At 42.0% G+C, this 12146-nt stretch overlaps 1 protein-coding gene across 1 annotated transcript in view; it reads left to right on the top strand.

The window, feature by feature from the left end:
• Positions 1-12146, top strand: part of TSPAN4 (tetraspanin 4) — a gene marked incomplete at its 5' end in the record, with an annotated part of 219856 nt that overhangs the window by 193553 nt on the left and 14157 nt on the right. The window contains one exon of the mRNA XM_082485192.1: positions 11303-11404. Within this exon, the coding sequence (XP_082341318.1) occupies positions 11303-11404 (102 nt within the window). The remainder of the gene's footprint in view (positions 1-11302; positions 11405-12146) is intronic.

Raw genomic sequence — 12146 nt, 5'->3', positions numbered from 1 at the left:
GTCTTTTAGTTCCAGCATAGAGAAGGTGACTTACCAGCAGACATTTGTTCCCCTTGTTCTAAGAAATCAAGAAAATTTCTTCCCCTGAGGACATGATTTAACCAGCCCCCTCCCTCACTTGCTTTACAGCTTACCATGGTTGTTACTAGTTGCTGGTGGAGCTGACAACACTGTGTTCAGCAGAGCAGCTCTGCCACCAAGAGGTGGCAATACCACTGCCTGTGATTAACCATGGTGAGCTTGCGTACCTTTCCCATGGTCCCCAGCAAGGTTCAGGTGCCATCAGAGGCCTGATCTAGTTAGGGTGTAAGTTTCAACTTTTGCAGAGATGTATTTACCTGACATCAGTGGACAAATTCTGTATGTTGGTTCATATTTTCCTACCAATGTCATGAATTTAAGAGGACATGAACTTAAGTGACTTGGATAAATGGCTTTGCAGATAGCCACACTTACATGGTTTGTGGGATTTGTTCATCTCTTACTACAGTGGGAGTTCAGGGTATGGTTTGCCTTTGCTGTCCCGCCTCCCCTGATATTTTAGTAGTGCTCTCTCTTACTTGAAGGAGCTCTCATTCACCTTTAAACTAAGTAAATGAGTACTGTAAATAATTGAAGCAAAGATTGATCCTGTGGGAGGGCTGCAACAAATGGCTTAGTGGGCAAATGGCCAAGTCCTTCATCTCTGTGAGTAAACTACTGGCGTCCCCTTTCCCAGCTCACAGCATCTGTGAAGGAGTCTGTGTCCAATGTCACTGTTCCGGCCTAATATATAATCACACAATGGTCATTAGTTCCTACAAGGAAAGTGGCTTGTCTTCCTGCTTTGATTTGCCTCTGCAAGTCCTGAAGCCTTTGTGGCAGCTAATTGGATCTCAAGCTCTATTGACATGTGCATCCCTAGGTGGTTGGGTTTTTTTTTCTTTTTTCTTTTTTTTTTTATCTGTATAGATGGAGATAACAGGTTGTTAGCACTTGCAACACAAATGCAACCCACCTTTCATGTCTCTTGGCAAACAAAGGCTCAACAGCATGTATCGTGTTAATTAGCATCCTTCCCAATTTTCTTATCTGTGGTTATACTGATGTTTGTTAAGGAGAAATGAAAGGGATTATCTTCTTTCTTTTTTTTGAAAAAAAAAAAAAAAAGCAAAGAGGCTGAATACAGATGTCCTGGGAATATTCTCAACATAAGCATAGGTTTTGAAAGAATGGGCATTTCCCTTTTCTAATGGCCTGGGTTCAGTGCATATGGGATTTCAGTACCTGAGCATAGGTCAGAGATGTCTTTACATCCTGGAACAGGTGTGGTCCTGTAGCCACTGGAGATCAAGGCAAAATTACCGTTTACTGGGACTTGCAGGAAAGAAATGACTGTTACAGGACCCTGTCTGGGGAAAGATGATTCGAGTGAGGAGGGGTGGCACTGGAAAGAGACAAGGGCTTTGAGGATAGGTTGTGAGATCTGTGGGACACAAGGCTGATGTGTGAAGACAGAGGAGCATTGCTGAGAGCAGCAGTTGGGATACATAACTGGAGAAAGGGGATAGAAGCTCTTTTCTGTGTCATCTTTGAAGCAAGTATATGGAGGAAACCTACTACAAAGGGAGTTTCTTTCTGGAAAAGAAATGGCACCCAACAGTGCACTCAACTTTGCTGATGTCACTGCTATTGAGGATTTTAGTATCATTTTTTCCCAACGAGCTTAATAATCTGAAAAAGAGCTTATTTATATGTAAACAAAAGGTTACTTCTATGGAATCAGCATAAGATGTATCCCGAATGCTGTATAAATAATTAGGTATGCCACAAAAAGCATGCACTTTCGTGTTCACTCACCAACATTCTGGTGAGGTTTTTGCCACTCAAAATGCATAATGCCCAAGAATAATCGACTTAGTATCCTGGTAATAAATTTGCAGTGTCAGCCTTTTGTGTATGTAATTTATTTGATTTACCTGCCTCGTTTTACCCAGCCCTTTCCCTATGTTTGCTGCAGCATTCAAACTCCGTTGAAACAAGAAGCAGCGAGCCAAGAATTCGTGTTTAAAGTTTTTATTCCTAGGTTCACTAAAAAGAAACAAGATTTGGGGTTGTTTAAGGAGGTCTAGGACTATCTTGTTGGGAAGTGCCTGTGCAGAGGGTGCCATACAAGACAGAGAGCTGGATGTACGCATCCTCTTAAATAAGCAGTCAGCTGTGCTATTGGCTTCATTCTGTATGCAAGCAAAGGATGTGCATAGCTGCGTCTTAACATTTTGAGCCCATATCTCTGAGCTAGTTATAAAGTACTTTATTTAAACAAGCTTGGGGACTTGATGCACAAATTATTCAGCTGTTGCTGCACATAGGAACAGATTAGGTGGCAGTGGCCACTGTGGCTACAGAAAAGCGTACTTTCCCCTTATATCAGCAAAGATAGGAAGCTAAACGTTCACTTTATATGGAACAATGAAAAAATACCTGTCTCTCCCTTGGACTTAAAAGGAATCATTTAGACAAAATCAGGTGTAGTTTGCTGAAAACATTTGAATTTGCTCTTGCATGAAAAATTTTGAGTTGCAGAGCCTAATGACTTGTCATACTCGTGATCTCTCGCTTAAAACAAAGTGGCACTAAAGCTGCTGTTGGGATTCATTGACATTTTGGTAGTATGAATAGTATGGGAATGTTTCAGTGGCTCCTTTCTTGCAGCCTCAGCTGCCTGCTGTGTCAGGTGCCTTGATGGGTGGTTTTGAGCACAAGCAGGTGCTTGTGGGCAGAAGACAGTGACTGAAACCGCAATGAATTGTATGCACAAACCATGGATGCAGGAAAAATTGATTTGAAAAAAAACAAGTTCTTTGACTTTCTTATTAGCTTTTTGTTATAAAAACTATTGCAACTTCTTGGTTCTTGTCAGCGAGTGTACTGGGAGACATAGTTTCACCAACTGCCTGCTCCAGGTCAATGCAAGATGTACTTGTCCTTCCTTTTGCTTCCTGACAAACCTCAATTTTACCATGTCAGTGCCAGGAGAATTACTGACCCTCTCAGGTTAGTAACTCCATTCCTTGTCTCAGATTCTGTACAGGGCTTCATGTCCCAGGTTGGTTTTGGTGTTCAAATACCTACTCCACGTTATATTATTAATTTTATGGCATGATTGGTGTCAGGTGATTCCTGTTTTACAAATAGTGATCTGAAACACAAAAGAAACAGTGACTTTTCAAGACTACGTAGGAAGCCTAAGGTCTCACCTCAGTTGACCCAAGCCAGCGTATTTCAGAAATATTCATTCTTCTTCCCACTCCTGACCATTTCCTATGATCTTCTGTTCCTGTATTCTCCACTTTTCCTCTGAAGTTACACAGCTAGTGCCAGTGCATCTCTCTTGGTATCAAACACTGCTAGAGCCAGTAAGCATTTCAAGTAACTTATTGAAGTTTGGAAGCTCTGTAAAATGTTTGACTCTTGACATAGGCTTTTGCAGTCAAACTAGGAAAAGAAAAGTCACCAAGCAATTGGTTTGCTGGGTTTAAGGAAGCGATTACAAAAAAATGCAAAGTCCTGGAGTTGTTTTACATTTGAGGAGGAGGTGAGGAAGAGGGAATCCCACGGAGCTGAGCAAAGTGTCCTGGAGATGCTGTGTAACATTGATGACACTGACAAGAAATCAGTATATTGTCCCTTAACTGCCAAGCTTCAGCAAAATTCATGCAATGTCTCTTACTTACTAAAATCTTCCAAGATTTCTATTTGTAGGCAGATGATATAAGGAAGATTTCAGTGATGAGGAGAGCAAGTACTGCTCTCAGCTTCTTATAGACAGGCTTGGGGACATCTCATTTAAAACAAGCCTTACCTGGTGGTACAATCAATCTCATCTTTTCTTAGCAGGCAAGAGGGCTCCCACAAATGACCTTATAGATTAGGCACTTTCTGTTTACATTCGATTTCCCACTCCCTGCTATTTGTAGAGAGTGATTATCAAGGCATTTAATTAAAAGTTTTGCCCGGTGGGAAACTATTGGATATTTTTTCATTTTCTTACAGCCTCTCATGTTCTGGTGTAGAGGCAGGAAGCAATCACCTGAAAGGTCAGGAATATTTACTTACCTATATTGAAATGCTGCTTTCAGCAAAGCCTCTTGGCTTTGTCCAGTTTAGGGGCCTTCTTGGGTGTAATTTTTGGTCATTATGTGGTAAGGAAGCACCAAGGCTTGAAATGAAAAGTCTCCATTTACCTGCAGGTTAGAAAGCTGGGGTTGCTGCTGGCATCCTCTGGCCTTTGCCTAAAGGCTATGCCGGAATCTAAGGGACATCTCACGCTGTCAGCAAGATGAAAAGGAGTTAATAAGGATCTCCACAAGAGTCTTCTTTTGGCCTTTCTTCCAGAGAGGTTTACAGCAAAGCCACCTTCCCTCAGTGTACTGGAAAAGTGGAAGGACTTTGGCTTTTCAGTATTGGTATAGCTTCAGTTTAATCAAAGTCTTGCATCATAGTAGCTGTAAACATTGATAATACCTGTGTTCTGCACAGATAGAGCTTTCTTGTTTGCCCCAGAAATTTTGCTCCAAAGCACTTCCTCCTCCTTATCAGCAGCAAAATTACAGGACTGGGCTTCTCAGGGAGTAGTACTTGTCTTACGTTTCATGCCTTAACTGTAAGTAGATAAACTCCAAAGCCTTTAATTTAGACAGAGAGCAAGAGATCTGTCAAACCATCCCCAGGAACAGAGGAGGCTACTGCAATCCCCCATCTGTAATACAGAGACGGAAATAATTATGAGCTTCGCTGGGTTTTTGCAGCGCAGAATGTTTATGTAGTGCTTTCAGCGTGTCTGTGTCTGTGCTAAGCAGAGTTTTTGTTGTTGCTGCTGTTTCACAGTTTTTATCTCAGCCTCAATTACTCCTAGGTTGTCTTATTCAAGGAGGCAAGGTGGAGTCTGACAGCTCTTGGTCCTCTTGAAGGATGCTGGCTTCTGCAGCTGGGCTTGTCAGCCAGCCAGCCACAGCGCTGCTTGGAGGCTCCAGATTTCAGAAGCAATGAGGGGACAAAGCTGACAGGAAAACAAGACTTACATGTGAATTGCTACGGCTTAAGTAGCTGTCTCAAGGGAATGCAGATTAAGAAGGAACCACTTTTTAATTTGGCCTGAATTTACACGTAGGCTTAAGTAAGATTTTTTGTCACAGTTGTAATTTAGATGAGGCTCAGATAGATCCCTGCCCATTCTCTCTCACTGCATCAGCTGCTTCCAGCCACTTTTCCTGACCTCTGTGGCAGTTTGTCTCCAGTCCTGCTGCATCTCTTGTAGCTTTCTCTTCTCTAGTTCAAATACTGAGTTCCTGTCGTTGCCTGAAATTCTTTGCACATAACTTGTCTGCCTTAGAGTGGTACATGTTTTTGAGAAAGTCTTTTTAATAGGACAATGAGAGATTTAAGAGCCAAATTAGGGCCTAATGGAAGCCAGTGAGAAAGTGTTTGTGCTCGTTGCGGTGGGAACAGGATCTTACTTTAAAATGCATCCCCCACTCTAAGAAGTGGTTCTCTTGCCGTCGTGGATTGTAGTGGATTACCACACTGAGCAACAGGGCACATTTAATTTATCTTAGTAGAAACACCACTGAAATCTGGTGGCACTGATGAGCATGAGCAAGCCTCAAATGTTTCTGCAGCCAGAAGTCATAGGAATTGACATGGATGGGGTGCCAGCTTGAACCTTACTCCTCTCATCTGCTGACCAATGAATCCCAAGGGAAAAAAAAGAATTTTTCTCTGCTTCACTTGGGGATTGGTGAAAGGTTCTTACTGCATAACCTTTCAGCAACTCTTTCTTCTAAGGAAATCTCTGGTATTTCACATGACTAAAAATAGGCATCTCACTTAGAGTAATGGTTTGCCTGCTGTGAGTTTTTATTATGCTTCATTGTGCTCCTTCACGAGATAGAGTTGTGCTTTGTGAGGGTCTTGGCTTGTGTATGGGAGAACACAGTGGATTCAAATTGCAGAACATTTAATATAGTACTTACAGTCACTGTTTTGCGATAGACATTTTGCCTGGCTGAGGACTGGTAGCGCAGAGACAAACAAGAGAAGCTGACAGATTGGTGAATGCTGGGTGGGATCGTTTGTCAGGAGACGTGATGAATCACTGTGGTGCAGCATTTCATTTTCAGAGAGATCATTTTCTGAAAAACTCAAATTGAAGGCAGAAGAGACAGCTGGGGGTGTTTTGTGAGTTTTCATTTAAATCAAATATACAATTAGAATAAAGGCATATTGAAAAGTTCCTGCTATTCTTAAAAGTATTGTGAGGAAGAAGCAAAATTGAGGTTAACAGGAAACAGAATGACCTGGAGGCCAGCTATGCTCCACAAATAGGTGTTGAGTTTTACTTACCCCTCTCTGGTCAAAGCCAGCAGGAATCGTATCTCTAGAGCTTCAAGCAGTGCTTCAGTTAGGGGAAAAAATATCCATCTTATAACCTTGTACAAAGGTTATTCAAGCAGAGGTCGATACGCTTTTAATAGGACTGCACGTAGACACTGAACTCATTGCAGCCTGAATGAGAGAAATGGTCATGTTTAATATCATCTGTGCTCTTAGAAGTCCAAGGCTACTTCTGCGTCAAGACTGATTATTCATGCATGATAACACATTAATAAAAAAGGCTCAATGTAACTGGCTGGAAATAGGGGAGAGACAGACAGTAGGGGACCTCGTGCTGGTACCTCAGCTGCAGGCACAAGTGAGAGGAGGCCAAAGGCCAATGCCTACTTCCCCTTTCTCCTAGTGCCGAAGGGCTACAGACTCAGTCGTGCTGTACAAGGTTATTTCTAGGTGATGATGAAGACCTTTTTGACCCTAGCGTAAGCAAACAGGAGACCGTGAATGCTTTAAGGAGTAGCACCGTGAAAAAGATGTTTTAAATCAGCTGCTCTTCAGAGAACAGCACTCTTTGGTGCATTTACAGCACACTTGGTTAGAAGATCACTTGGAAACTTTTTAAAGGAGAACTATCTAAAACCTTACATTTACAATCACTCAAATAAATATAAAGTGCTCTTTCTCTGTGTATATATGTATAAAACTCCGTGAGATTTCCAGATATCTTCTCGTGTCAGTGGACATGAAATAAAAAAGTAAGGAAATCTGGAGATACTGTTTCATAGCATGTGTATGCCTCTTTCAAATTTGCAACCTGCATAGAGATGAGAAGAGATAAGGAAATGAGAGACACATGGGGTGGGATTATAAAAAGCGTATATCCTCTTCCAAGCAAGATTCAAACGGGCACTTTCTGTTGAAGCCAACAAATAATAATGGGTCATACAATGTGCATGACGATGTTGAGGGACTTGACATTGAGGCTTTTTGAAATAGCAGTGAGAGAACTGGTCACATAGTGCCTGTTTTCTTGAGTAATGCTCTGCTGTTTACTCAGTTTCTGAAATATGGAGATCTGTTGCCAGTTGTGTTCCCAGTATAAAGGGCTTGCACTCTTTGTGCAGGGTAAAGTGGTTAATTTTTATAAGGAAGAGAGGACTTGCTTTCATTTTGCCTCAGCAAGTTGCTTGCTAGTGCGTCTTCTCCAGGTAAAAGGAAGAGCAGGAATGCTTGGTGAGGCAATCTCTTGAGATCATGTGTACTAAGAAAATGTTGTTCCTGATCTTGAAGTACTTTATAAATGTTGATTGTAAGCTATATTATTATTATTATTATTATTATTATGCTTATTCTTAAACAGGAAAGGAAGATTGCAGTAACAAGGGCAGCCTGTGAGCCTTGGTAAAAGGGATTAATGTGCTGAGCCACCACATTGGTTTGCAAAGCAAAATTTGAGTGAGGAAATGCAAACTTTGCATTTTGCATCCTTTTGGTAGCAGGGCATTTGCCCTTCAGATGAGCATCATTGTTTTATTTGACCTTCTCTCTCTTGTTCCAGATTAGCAGTGATATGAACTGTAGGCTGATGCACAGCTCTCTCACTTTACAGGGCAGATTTTCTCAGATGTGATGATAAATTAATGTTCCAAATAGACCTTTCTCTTTAATCTTCAAGGCAAAAGATCTATATTTCTCTCCCCACTTGCCCTCAGCTATGCTGTTCCTCTTTACCTCTGTCCCTTTCTGACTAAAAGAATTCACTTTTCAACAAATAATTTACCTCTCTACCTCTGTAGAATACTAACTAAATTTCAAAGCCTCTTTCAGACTAGCAACACAACTGTGCCCTTCCATCCTAATTGATGGCTCTGCTCAAGACCACAGCAGGTCCAGTTAAGACACAGGAAGCTGAGGGTTAGTGAAGAGCTGAAACGCAGTTCAATCTAATTCTTAAATGAATGCTAGGAATCCGCCACACATATAAGTTTTTCATTTATTGCTTGTAATTTTCTCAACTAATTCCAAATTTAGTGATAGCTTTCAGCTTTGGTTTTCTCTTCTAATTAACATATTAGTGACTATGTGTAATCTCTGTGTAAAGTCAAAAGCAGTTTACACGATACTGTAAGTCTCTAAATTGGAGAGACATGGATTCGACAAATGGACCACTCAGTGGATAAGGAACTGGCTGGATGGTCGCAGTCAAAGAGATGTGGTCAACAACTCAGTGTCTGAGTGGAGACCAGTGACGAGTGGCATTCCTCAGGGGTCGGTACTGGGACCTGTACTGTTCAACATCTTTGTTGGCAACAAGGACAGTGGGAATCGAGAGCACCTGCAGCAAGTTTGCCGATGATACCAAGCTGTTTGGCAAGGTAGACACGATGGAGGGGAAGGATGCCATCCAGAGGGACCTGGACAGGCTGGAGAGGTGGGCCCATGTTGTTCAACAAGGCCAAGTGCAAGGTCCTGCACGTGGGTCGGGGCAATCCCAAGCACAAATACAGGCTCAGCATGGAATGGCTGGAGAGCAGCCCTGAGGAGAAGGACCTGGGGGTGCTGATTGATGAGAAGCTCAACATGTACCAGCAATGAACAATCACAGTCCAGAAGGCCAACCATATCCTTGGCAGCATCAGAAGCATGGCCAGCATATCAAGGGAGGTGATTCTGCCCCTCTACTCCACTCTCATGAGACCCCACCTGGACTACTGCATCCAGCTCTGGAGTCCGCAACATAAGGAGGACATGGACCTCTTGGTCCTTCAGAGGAGGGCCATGAGGATGACCCAAGGGCTGGAGCACCTCTCCTATGAGGAAAGGCTGAGAGAGTTGGGGCTGTTGAGCCTGGAGAAGAGAAGGCTCTGGGGACACCTTATTGCGACCTTCTAGTACCTAAAGGGGGCCTACAGGAGAGGTGGGGAAGGACTTTTTACTAAGGCATGTAGTGATAGGACGAGGGGGAATGGCTTTAAACTAGAAGAGGGCAAGTTTAGATTAAACATTAGGAAGAAATTTTTCACTTTGAGGGTGGTAAGGCACTGGAACAGATTGCCCAAAGAAGTTGTTGTGGCCCCATCCCTGGAGGTGTTCAAGGCCAGGCTGGACATGGTCTTGGGCAACCTGGTCTAGTGGGAGGTGTCCCTGCCTATGGCAGGGGGTTTGGAACTCAATGATCTTCAAGGTCCTTTCCAACCTAAACCATTCTATGATTCTACGATTCTATGATTCTATAATTACAGTGGGAGCACAGCACCTACTGTTCAAGACAGTAATCCACAAGAAAGTGCTTGCATGACAGTTAAGGTGCTGAGATTAAGTTGTACATCTTTCCTATACTGTCCCAAAGCTATTTTATTAGTGGTTCAGCTTGATGGTGGTAAACTTTCGGGAAGGAAACAGAAGAACTGGAGAGACCAAGCACAACCCTTTGCACATACAGCAGAGATTTCTTGGACATGACAAACTTTTGACGTCATAGTTTCTTGTAGAGTTAAATTGCTTAGTAGCTTTACATTTACCCCATAATAATTATGATATAGTGGGTTGAAAATTCCTCTTTTACACTGTGGAAGATGCTTTGCATCCACTTTTTTTTTTTTTCAGGAGCAAATGAAAACACTTATGACTCAATAAAGCAGAAGGAAAATCCAAGTGTATGGTAGAAGCAGAATACCTTTGTTCCCTCTGTTAACTCAAAACTAGCATTGGTTACTTCATTTTAGACCCTCCTCAGCTGGAATGACTAATGTCAGAGGGGCAATCATTAGAGAATACACCGTGTCTGTCTGTTGTCTGATATGGAAGAGACTGTCCCCATGAAGCAAGTTGTGAATTTAATTTTGGTTTTCTTTTTGACTGCTGCAGCAGAAATATCTCTGAGTGGCACTGTATTTTGCAGTCAGATTTATAGCAGATTGATGGAGAGAGGAAAATGGGACAGGTCTGCTCACCCTTCTTGCTATACTTCTGATGTCAAACAGACCACTAACATTGACAAGCACAGAGGGGGTGCCTACAGGCATATTTGAGCAGCACTATTCAGTGCTTTTAAATTACAACAGAAAAACTGTGAATATCCTTTTATTATTGACTTCCTTTTTTGTGTTTGCTTGATTCTGTAGAAATGTGTATGTATGGTTAGACTGGGAGAGAGGCACTTGCAGTCATTTTGGATGCTAGCTTGTGGTGACCAGTAGATCCAACAATAGCCTGCTTTACCAGCAGAGACTCTCAACAAGAAAGCACCATCTTCAATTGCAAAAGCCTCTAAAGCAGAACTTTGTACTTTCATTAAATCAACAAAAATGCATTTATTTAAGAGCAGCTCCATTTAGTAACTGAATTCTTAGATCCTGTCTGTCCTGAATTTTGGATAGCTTGTTCCCTGCTGCTTCAATGTAACTGCGTCCATCCTGCTGTAAGAAATGGGGTATCCTAGCCAATATAATGAACACAATTCACAGCATCAGTACAATGTTAATACTGCTGTTGATCTCCCAGGAAGCATGTGGAAGATGCTGAGGGGTACTTGGTCACAATTAAAGATACTAAGCTTAAAAGAAATGCTGTGGGTAGAGTAATGTTTTCATATATAGGCCTTATTTGTAAAAATATGAGTGATTAAACTGAATCCAATCTCTATAGTACTTTGGTGGTTAAGTGAGAAGGAAAAAGATGTTCTGGAGGTCTGTGATGGAAAACATGACTCATTTAACTCAGAACAGGAGCTCCTTATGTTCTTTACAAAATGCAGACACCTGTAATAGATACCAGCTCTACTGGAGAAAAGCTTTAGGAAATGTCGGATAACTTTTTATTCATTTCACTAAAGGACTGTTGTTCAACATCTCCCTGCTCCGTGAACTTTGATTCTGAAATGTGGTACTAAGCAAATTTTGAATTTTGTGTCTTTTGTTGTTGGTTTTAGATTGACAAGTATGCTCAGCGGGATCTGAAGAAAGGGCTTCATTTGTATGGGACAGATGGAAATATTGGCCTAACTAATGCATGGAGCATCATTCAAACAGATGTAAGTCTGAGCTTTTTTTTCCTTCCTCTTTACCCTTTGGGTTCCGTAACAGCATGTTCTGGGTGTGAACCTAATTACACCTCCAGATCCCAAGCCAATCTCTTCCTCCCACCCAGTCAGCACATTAGCAACTGAACTCTCTGGACTTGGTAACAAATGGTCATTTTTATTTATTTCTCCTTTGACCAGGATAGCTTATTTCTTTTAACATTTATATTGTGTTGACACCTAAATGTCATATAGTTCTGTGCTGTGTGGAGAGTGAAGGAGACGGTCAGAAAGAAAACAAGCAGTACCTTCACTTTGAAGTCACAGGGACAGCTTATGCTGGAATGAAGAGCAATAGCGTAACAACAAAGAACCACTTTAACACCTTTTCACTTCTGTCTTGTCTCCTTTCGTTGCCATTGTTGTTTTCCACTAGTTCAAAATGGAACCCCGCCATGGTGTTTACAACCTCCTCCTACAGTCAGTACGTTTTTCCCAGCAGAATTCAATCATCCCCCATCACAGATGGGCTGGGACTGCTTTTTGCTACGTTGCCACCGCTGTTGCATCCCTCTGATTCTCTGACAGCACTCTGCCAGTGTTTGTCTCATAAGGGACTGGTGAATGCTGTAGATGGCTTCCTCCTTTTGTCCTTGTCTGGCTTTCTGAGGAAACAGTATCACTGACAGTTCAGGTTTATTAGCTCTGTCCTTCTCTTTTTCATATTTAGTTCAATCAGTTCTCTTGGGGGTGA

This window comes from Vanellus vanellus, assembly GCF_965231255.1.
Source record: "Vanellus vanellus genome assembly, chromosome: 6".
In the NCBI taxonomy this organism is placed as follows: domain Eukaryota; kingdom Metazoa; phylum Chordata; class Aves; order Charadriiformes; family Charadriidae; genus Vanellus; species Vanellus vanellus.
The sequence above is the reverse complement of the archived record's forward strand: the minus strand, read 5'-3'. Positions and strand labels throughout refer to the sequence as shown.